Below are 10,361 nucleotides of genomic sequence, written 5' to 3' on the forward strand. Positions count from 1 at the left end.
ACTCCGACATTTCTGAATATCGACATGACTTTACTTCGACACTACACTACTCCGACAAAGGATATTCGCCTTTGTCTAAGTAGTGTAGTGTCGAAGTAGTCATGTCGATATTCAGTAGTGTCGGAGTAACGTAATGTCGAAGTAACGTTTGTCGGAGTTCAGTTTTTGAACCCACGCACGTATCTCCATAAAAACGTAGAACATAAAAAAAGTGAAGAAGGAGAAATAAATGAAAAACTTATTTATTCGCAGACGGTGCTAGGCGAGGCGCACAAGTGCCGCGCGGCGTGGGCGGCCGAGGTGTGCGGCGCCGCGCCCGCGCCCGCGCCGCCGCTCGGGCCCCGCGCGCTGCTGCCCGCGCTTGTACAGATGCTACGCCTGGCTCTCACGTGAGTACAGCCACAGAATAAGTAATAGTACAGGTACAGAAGGATTACTCCGCAAGACGATTTAAATAAATGCGAGTCTTGCTACGACGCGATACAGTGGAATTCAGCTCGCACAGCACTACGTACCTACAATTTTATTCACCTACAAGTTTTGTCTCTTTCTATCGCGTGCTTCTGAACTCTTTTTACGCTGTTAGGATTGCTGTATTATACAATATTTCTTTCTCTTTATGTCCATTTTTAAATAATACTTCGATCATAGAATTATAATCATACTACAACGCACGCCAGTGTCCTGACGAGCGCGCGCGTGACACTCGACTGATATAATACCCGCCGGCGGGGCGCTTCGCTGTAGCTGTAGGTAATTATCGGATGTACCGCGCGGAGTGAGCCAGGCCTGGTACAGCTACTGTTTAGCTTTTGCCAAGGGTTGGCTTGCGGAATAGGTTGCGCCGAATTTTGTCAGTGTGCGCGTGCGCGCCGCATACGTATATTGGCGCGCTCACATACAAACCGCGCTCGGTGCGTTTCTGTACTCATTTGTATTTACTCTGCCGCTACCAATCGGGCAACATGGAAAGCATTGGGGGAGGCCTATGTTCAGCAGTGGACGTCCTATGGCTGAGATTATTATGATGATGATGATGATAGCAGCGTGACAAACACGCGACAGACGCGCTGCCGATAAATTCATACTACATGACAGCGGATGCCTGCCTTCACATTATAAAAATGCCTCTGACGCGCTGCTGTCGCGCTTCTTACGCCCTAATGTGAAGGCGACCTTAGGCTAGGCTAGGCTTTGATGCAACCTATTCTCAAAACCATACATGTTAGAGATTCAACTAGTTGTTATCCTCGAGTCAAACTTGACCTTCACTAGTTGGGTTTTTATTGGCGATCAAGCTGTAGATCCTGGCTACACAGGAGTTGCAGCGGTGGGAACGGGAGGTGGGAATACTCCCGTTTTAGTTGTAGTTACTCAAAGCGTCTTTAGTAGCAAGGCTTGAAACCAGTTTGAAAAATACCGTTATTAATATACTCTAACGGTTTTTGCATTAATTTCGTACCGAGCGAAACCGAAATTCATTTCAATCTTTATCCTAAAAAAAGCGGTTAGGACCGCGCGGCTGGAATTTAACCTGCAGCCACAGGGTTACCTACCCGACGCCCAACTGTCGCCGACTCGCTTTGGTTTTAGGAAGAAGACAAAAATAGACGACGAGAAGAAAATGACGAAAAGAAAGTCGAGTAGGAGATAAGAAGAAGACGAAAAGAAGAGAAAAGAAAATGAGGATAAGAAAGGAGAAGAGGAGAAGGCTACAAGAAGAACAGAAGACTACGACATGAAGGGAATAAGACAAGAAAAAGAGAACATTTTGAGAAGAACAGATAAAGACGATGAGAAGAAGAAGACGAAGAGATGAAGACTACGAGAAGAAGAGAAGACGAGGAAAAGGATACGAGAAGAAAAGGCTACGAAATAATAGAAGAGAAGACTACGAGAAGAAGAAGAGACTCCGAAGAAAAGAAGAGAAGATTACGTGAAGATTAGAAGAAAAGACTACGAAGAAAAGAAGAGAACACTAAGAGAATAAGAGAAGACTACGAGAAGAAGAAAAGAAGAGAAGACTACTAGATGAAGAGAAGAGTGCAAGAAGAAGAAGACTACGAGAAGAAGAAAAGAAGAGAAGACTACTAGAAGAAGAGAAGAGTGCAAGAAGAAGAAGACTACGAGAAGAAGATTAGACTACGAGAAGAAGAGTAGACTACTAGAAGAAGAGAAGACTACAAGAAGAAGATAAGATTACGAAATGAAGAGAAGACTACGAAAAGGAAAGATTAAGAGATGAAGAGAAGACTACGAGATGCAGAAAAGACTACGAGAAGAAGACTGCGAGTAGTAGAGAAGAAGACTGCGAGAAGAAAAGATGAAGACTGCGAGAAGAAGAGAAGAAGACTACAAGAAGAAGAGATGAAGACTGCGAGAAGAAGAGAAGAAGACTGCGAGAAGAAAAGAAGAACAAGACTGAGAAGAAAAGAAGAAGACTACGAGAAGAAGAAGACTGCGAGAAGAAGAGAAGAAGACTGCGAGAAGAAAAGAAGAACAAGACTGAGAAGAAAAGAAGAAGACTACGAGAAGAAGAAGACTGCGTGAAGAAGAGAAGAAGACTGCGTGAAGAAGAGAAGAAGACTGCGTGAAGAAGAGAAGAAGACTGCGTGAAGAAGAGAAGAAGACTGCGTGAAGAAGAGAAGAAGACTGCGTGAAGAAGAGAAGAAGACTGCGTGAGGAAGAGAAGAAGACTGCGTGAAGAAGAGAAGACTGCGTGAAGAAGAGAAGAAGACTGCGTGAAGAAGAGAAGAAGACAGCGAGAAGAAGAGAAGAAGACTACGAGAAGAAGAGAAGTAGACTATGAGAAGAAGCCTAGAAGAAGATCTAGTGCCTGGAGGCAGGACTACGCGGCGTCGTACAGCGGCATCTAGTGCCTGGAGGCAGGACTACGCGGCGTGGTACAGCGCCATCTAGTGCCTGGAGGCAGGACTACGCGGCGTGGTACAGCGCCATCTAGTGCCTGGAGGCAGGACTACGCGGCGTGGTACAGCGGCATGTAGTGCCTGGAGGCAGGACTACGCGGCGTAGTACAGCGCCATCTAGTGCCTGGAGGCAGGACTACGCGGCGTGGTACAGCGCGAGGAGAAAAAAAGACTACGAGAAGGAAATCTATACTTATGAATTAATAAATGATTTGATTTGCCTAACTAGTGTTTCAGTCATATCCTATGTCACGGTAGGCGTGGCCATAGATAACCTCCCTCTAGTTTAGTTCCTCCCTCATGACTTAACTTACAACACAGGCAATCGGCGCACAACTGCCCGGATCCGAACGTGCGCTGGCAGCTGTGCGAGACAGCGGGCGCGCTGGCCGACCGCCTGCTGTCCGACGCGGCCCCGCTGCGCGCGCCGCACACGCGCCACGTGCACGACAAGCTCAGCCAGGACATCATCCGCCCCTTCAGTGAGTACGAGGTCCTGGTGCAGTCCTGTTGTCCCTCCTGTTTGGCCCAGTAGGATTTCCAACCCCCCTAAAAACCTGGACTGAACAGGACTGCACCAAGATCCCTGATGTCCACCAGTGGGGGACAAGGAAGCCACTGTCCGTTGAGTATTGGACAGTTACATAAGGACCGATAAGTCCGGTTTCCACCAAAGCGGAGCGGAACTGTGCGGAGCGAAGTGGAGAAGTGGAAATAATGATAATAATTCTATGATAAACTTCTCCGCTCCGCTCCGCCTTAGTGGAAACCGAGCCATAAGCGTCCACAGGCGTACTTCCGCGAGCGAGAGTAGGACCATAAGACGTTCTAAATTATCATATTCTAAGCAATAATTTAGAATCTCTGCGCGCGTCGAAGCGCTACTATCTAAACTTAGCCTTTATCTTCCGTTGCGGACATCCGCAGTACCCTATGCCTATCTAGTGTGAGTTTTCGTGAAGGAATAATTCTGTAGCCGACGATATATCGCCGCGACACTATTGTTTTCTGTATTTCTATGAAGTATGAACTCCCATACATTGTCGAAGGTATTTTACCAGAATCAGATGACGCGGCGATGCGTCGTCGGCTACGAACCGTTTGAACAGTGATTTCTTTTTTACTACTTATGTCATTCTGGGAGTGGGTAGTCAATGCGAAAAATCGCTCAACGGTTGGAATGTGCAGGTGTCAAAATGTCCATAGGGACCGGCTGTTAGTTATCTATTAATTTATAGAACCCAAAGTAGTAATTTGAGTATTTTTGCAAACGCCTGCTTCTTCTCCAGCTGAGACAAAAGCGAAACGAATACCTCAAAATATTTATGCAACGGCTTATCCAAAAGAAATCCACCCTGAACCGTCAATCTTATAAAAGTAGCACCAAATAAGAGAACGCCAAATAAAAGAAAGGGAATTAATTAGGTTCCTGTGGCAGAGGTGTGGTGATATAATAATATGTGACTTCGTATCAGACTTGTCACAGTGTACACGTTTAAAATCTTGCAGCATTTGACATAAAAAAACACCACCTCTCCTGCACCAGTTCACTGCCACAAGAACCTAATGCCTATGCCTAAAGCAACATCACACACCTATCCCACTTACCTCCAGATATGCAGTAAAAGGTGTGGTATGAAATGGGTGTGGATGGATATGGAAGTATGGTTGGTTTATGGACTTAACAACTGGAAACATGAAGCTGGGAATTCAGAATCTGCTACTGTTCCGCAGAACTTCGATTTTGAACTCGGCCCCGTAGAGGAACTAAGCACATTCAGTCGGCACCTCGGACTCGGAACTCGGCCTTCGGAACTCAGGCGCGGAACTCGGACTCGACAACGATCGCGGAACACTTGGCCAGGAACCTTGGGTCACGGAACTCGGCCTCGGAGCTCGCACTGTGTTACTTCAGGACCGTCTGTTTAGAGCACGGAACCAATCTCTGAACCTTGGAATCTGAACAGAAGTCTGAATTTCCAGCTTGGGTAGGTGTGGGAGTGGTAGGGTAGGAATTATGATATGTGACGAAAATATGTTAACATTACTATGACTAAACTATAAGGCTGGATTGCATCACCTTATTATAACTTTAACAAACGTCAAAAGTCTGTTTAACTCTATACAGAAAACACCGGTTATGGTTTTACTCACGGTTAAAATAGGTGGTGCAACTAAGCCTAAATATCAAATAGTTTCAAATACCTATTTATCATCATACTCGTACTTACATTGTTAAGAAATTCAAATTACTACTTTGGGCTCTACAATAAAAGGACTAAATAGCACAAAAAGAAATCACATGACAGTGTTGAGGTCAGGAAGTAGGGGTATGAATAAATTGACGCCGTTATCATTTAATAAAGCATCCACAGAACTTAACACTATTTTCTGATCAGGAAGTGGGGTATGAATAAATTGACGCCATTAGAGTTTAATAAAGTATCCACAGAACTTAATCTTATATCCTGATAAATGCCGAGGATGAGCCGGCTGGAGATCGAGGCTGATAAAGGTCCACTTCTCAGCGCTAGCCGACGGAAGTGTAGGGTCCTACCATCTCTATCAAACTATATTTGGGACGTTAAAGAGTCTCGAAAAGGTCCTATACGCTAGGCTTCTTGTACACGCTAAGAAATTTCACCGTGTCTGCCGCAGACAAGACAAGAATTTCGTCGGAGCTAGCTACGAAAATTTGTTACACAGTGCGCATCCGCCGCGTGTCGGTATCTAGCGCAGACAAGAATTTTTTCTCGGTCACAAATTCTTGCGGAGGCCCGGCGACTTCTTGGCGTGTACAAGCGGCCAAAAGGTCCTACATTCTAACACACGACTGAACTGATGTTTACTTGTGCAGTGGAGGAGGGGCTGACGGAGCGCGCGGCGGTGCTGGCGGAGAAGTTCCGCGAGTGGCAGCTGCTGGTGGAGCTGTGCGTGCGCGCCGCCGACCTGCCGCGCCTCTACGCATACGTCGACAAGTATCCCAGCGAGGTTGGTGTTCGTGACTCTTCTGTACGCCATGTAATCTGAAATGGGAAACGTAATGCAACATTGAGCAAGGGTGATGAATAAGCCGTGTAGTGACGGCAGAGTAGAATACATTTGTCACCAACCCCTACTTTTACCGCGGGTGTCGAAAGAGGCGACTTAAGGACTACACATCAAACAAAGAACGGGCAGCAGCGCTCTCTGAAAAACATCAGTCTTTTAAACTGAGAATTCCAACCCGCTCATAGTCCAGCATTAAAGGGCTGTTGATGATGATGAATAAGCGTGACAATAATTTTGCTGTCTCAAACTTTCAGTGTAACGACAACTCATTACATTGAAATACATAGTTCAACAACTAGATGGCGCTACTGTATAGTAAAATCACTGTCACTTGTTAGTGGTGAAGACATTGGCGTTATTTGGTGAATTGTCGCATTTGCGTAAACTAGTGAGCGTAAATAACTGGCATTGAGAAACAACCAATGACGTAATTATGTACCTTTGAAACATTTTATCAGCGTCTCAATCCTTGCAGGGCGTGGCCGAGTTAGCATTCGCTCAGATCGTGGACGGCGGCGGGCCTCTAGTCTCCGCTCTGGTGCGCTGCGAGCGGCCCAACGTAGCTTCCAAGCTGACGGCCTGGCTGCAGGCCTCGCCCACCAGAGCTCATCTATTAGCGCTGCAGCGGCTGACGGCGCGCGACTACAGCGCTGCCGCGCCGGCGTTAGCGCAGCTGGCTGGCGAGGAGCAGGACTCGGTTAATAGGATGACTGTGAGTATACTGGCTACTTGTTAGCTCATAATGTCAAGGGCTACAGAATTTCTAAGCCTACTTTTGTAAGTTTTGATCCATAAAATGACACGAGTTGTTATGAGTGAAGATCTAGAGACATTAGGTCATACAGAGATTATTTCTGTTTTTGGTGCTAGAGTTAACATTTAGGAGCTACGGGACTATTCCCAGTTCTCGTTCCCACTGCTGAAACTTGAATAGCCTGGCTACACAGGAGCCTTGACGAAATTAATCACAAGAACATAGGAGTTTGAACCATATTTAAGAGCTAGTAAGAAACATCCATAGGAAATGTAGAGCACGTAAGTGCCCTGGGCACTGTATTGCTAAAGCCAAATGGGGCACAATATTGCTAAAGCCTGGTCCGTGAGCACGTAGAATGCCGTCCAATGACCCCAAGCTACCCATCCTTATCGCTCGCGCGTTGGACGGGATTCTACGTGCTCACGGATCAGGCTTTAGTAAATAACCGTCTGCCTACAACTTTCTAGAAGAAGCTAATTGCAACAAGCCAAGAATTCAATTCAATCAAATTCAACTATATTATTATGTCCAGCAATGAACTGCTCTGGGCTGATGATGACAATTATTCAAAAATATGCTCACTTTCTTCCAGACCATGGCATCCCTAGCCAAGCTGTGTATCCTGGCATCCGACGAGCCGGAGAACCAGCCCGCCGAGACGCGGCGTAAAGTGGAGACGTGCCTGGCGCTCAGCGACCAGCACGCCGCACTACCGCGCGACATCCGCCTGCATTACGGCCTGGACGCGGAAGACACCAAAGTTATTCCGCCTGAGGAGATGATCCAGGTGAAATATCTACGTCACAACAAACACTTGATATTCCCGAAATTCTCTCGAAAATATCCTGTGTGCTTACCATAAGTTTACTCAATACTCAATTCTTAATTGCATCCATAATGTTACAGAGGTGGTATGTATATGGTTTTATAAGATACAATTATGGACCCTGTCGGGCACAGCATTCTAAGAGAAATATGACGTTTACGATAGGTATGCTCGCAAAAAATCTATGGAGATTTTTGTTCTTGAAAGTAGCCGCTGGGGGCGCTGTACAATTTGTCATACATTGAATATAATTTTTGTACGCAGTCGCTAGCGAGCATACATAACGTAAACTCATGGTAAACACACTATGGGTCTAAACAAAGTGCAAATTATAATCAAAACCAAAAATATTTATTCAGTTTAGACCACAAGTGGAACACCACTTTTGAACGTCAAAGTGGCACTTATAATCGCAAACCAGTCTAAAAGCCATTTTATTGTATGGTGTTTTGACGGATTCTATTTTCGATTTGATCAAAAAGTGCATTTTGTCTAGAGAGGTTGATCTTTTATATACGATACGGTTATCTCATTTGCAAATGTAGTAACTTTATATTGTCTGTTCATAGATGTACATCGACGCAGAGGGCCAGAACCTGACAGAGTACGACTATAAGAAAGCATTGGACCTTACCGACTATGTCCCTGACATCGAGAGGCGCGACGATCTGCGCATGAAGGTAATCTACCGATTATGGAAACCAATCTTGCTTAGTTCTTGGTGTACAACCAGCTCTATTGTTGCCAAATACTTCAAGTCCTCGGCCCTGGAAGCAAACACAAACGTTGACGAGTTGACNGAGTTGACGTCCACACCGGGTGGATGGGATCGCGAGGAACGGTCGACATTCTGCTCATACAAGAGCAGAGTAAGCAAGACGACAAGTGTGCCTCGCGAGCCTATGCGTCTGGTGTCGACTTATGTTTACACTTATTGTTCTCTCGTTCGTTTCAGCCAAATGACGTCCACTGCTGGACAAAGGTCTCCCCCAAGGATATCCACAACGACCTTTCCTGCGCAGCCTGCATCCAGGTTCTTCCTGCGACCTTTGCCAGATCGTTGGTCTACCTAGTGGGAGGCCTGTCCACACTAAGTCTTCCGGCTCGAGAACTTTCTGCCCCAACGGCCATCATATCTATGAGCTATTCCGTTCCTCCGTAATTCTGCGGGCTATACTGTTCCCTCTTAGAGTAGGCGCACACCGTTGATTTTTAGTTGGCCGATAGTTGTGCCCGATTTTAATTTGTATGAAGAATCGGCCAAATCGAATCGGCGTAGTGTGCGCACTCCCATACATGCCCATACTGATCAACAGCCCGACTAAACTATCGGCCGACGAAAAATCAACGGTGTGCGCCTACTCTTAAATGTAAAGAAATAAAAATATTTCTGTCACTCACCCTCACCGATAAGTGTGTTGTATATCATTTGTGTGTGCAGGTGTGGTGCGCGAGCATCGTGCGCGACGACTGGGCGGCGTGCCGCGTGGAGGCGCCGGCCGACGAGCTGCAGCGCCGCTTGTTCTTCCGCCTCATCGACCTCGTGCACCTCATGGGTGAGTGCATGTCTGGAGACAGGACGAGAAATTATATTCCTTATGATAACGTCACTCGCGTACCAAGTAAATAGAGTGGCGGCAGTGGTGACAGCGCAAAAAAGATTCGCTAGATCGTCGGTCCACCTAGTGGGAGGCCTGCGCACGCTACGTCTTCCAGTCCTAGAATCAAGCATAATTATAATTTGGAAAATAAGTGGTAAAAGACGCTAGAGCTATTTCAACGCATACCTATCATAAGCTCGTTCGAAAGACGACGTACCGGCAAGTGTAGCGTGAATCCCATCCACAAGGTACTGGTATAAAGGTTGCAAGAAGGCGCTGGATGAGGGCCGCTTTGAACTCCAATTGACTGAAACGAAACTAGGCAATTTTAGTGGGTAAACCCCTGCTCTTCTGGCTGGGAGAACCCCACATATCCCACTAGCTGCCCCCGTAGCTGGTGGGTGTAAAAATTTAAGTATTTTCCTGAAAAAAAAAAAAGGATAAACAATAATTGGCAAATAAACGTTTTGAATTTGAATTTGTGTTGTCCACATGTCTTAAATACTTTTTGTCAAGTACCTTATTATAATAAACGTCTTCAATCCAGGCGGCGAGGTGGAGCTAGTGCTGCCAGGCGCGGAGGAACTATTAGCGGCGCCGGCGCTGTCCGCGCTGGCGCAGGACGCGCGCTTCGGCTACATCCTCAAGTACGGCTACGAGTGCCTCGCCGCGCGCGACCCGCCGCCCGCGCAGGCCTAGCACGAACCAGACACTTCCACCGATGACTCTACCATAAGCTGATTTACACCAAAGGATTTTGAACTTTGACTTAGAGCGCTTTCACATTTAGGAGATAATGCCTTGATCCCACGTACCGAGTAAACAGTGCTCTCGGCCGAGTACTCGGTGTGTATGAACATTACGCCGAGTGCTCGAATATGTGACCACCCAATGAGGGCTATCGTTTTTATACTTAACAGTTGGCACCCCTGGCGATTGACAGGACCTTACTCTACGGTGGCGCCATCTTGATGAGTGCAAATACGATAGTCCTCCTACCACTTTCGCGCTCACCAGTTGGTGCCACTGTCTTCGCTACTAGCAAGTGACAGGACCTTACTCTACAGTGGCGCTAACTGGTGAGCGCTAAAACGATAGCCCTCATTGTCTCGACCGAGTAAACATTTTACTGTCTCGCCCGTTTACTCGGTACGTGTGATCAAGGCTTTAGCAGCGCAACAAACGCGCGACAGACGCGT

General features: G+C 46.6%; 1 protein-coding gene across 1 annotated transcript; it reads left to right on the top strand.

Moving 5' to 3' along the window:
• Positions 1-2,241: 2,241 nt before the first annotated feature.
• Positions 2,242-9,981, top strand: LOC114358141 (nuclear pore complex protein Nup133-like). The gene is made up of 8 exons (XM_028312023.1): positions 2,242-2,546; positions 3,249-3,409; positions 5,785-5,918; positions 6,454-6,690; positions 7,328-7,522; positions 8,131-8,241; positions 9,003-9,117; positions 9,710-9,981. The coding sequence occupies exons 1-8, from the start codon at positions 2,242-2,244 to the stop codon at positions 9,859-9,861; spliced, it is 1,410 nt and encodes a 469-aa protein (XP_028167824.1). The 3' UTR covers positions 9,862-9,981.
• The last annotated feature ends 380 nt before the right edge of the window (positions 9,982-10,361 follow it).

This window comes from Ostrinia furnacalis, unplaced genomic scaffold, assembly GCF_004193835.3.
Source record: "Ostrinia furnacalis isolate ACB-3 unplaced genomic scaffold, ASM419383v2 OfSCF3745, whole genome shotgun sequence".
NCBI classification, from domain to species: domain Eukaryota; kingdom Metazoa; phylum Arthropoda; class Insecta; order Lepidoptera; family Crambidae; genus Ostrinia; species Ostrinia furnacalis.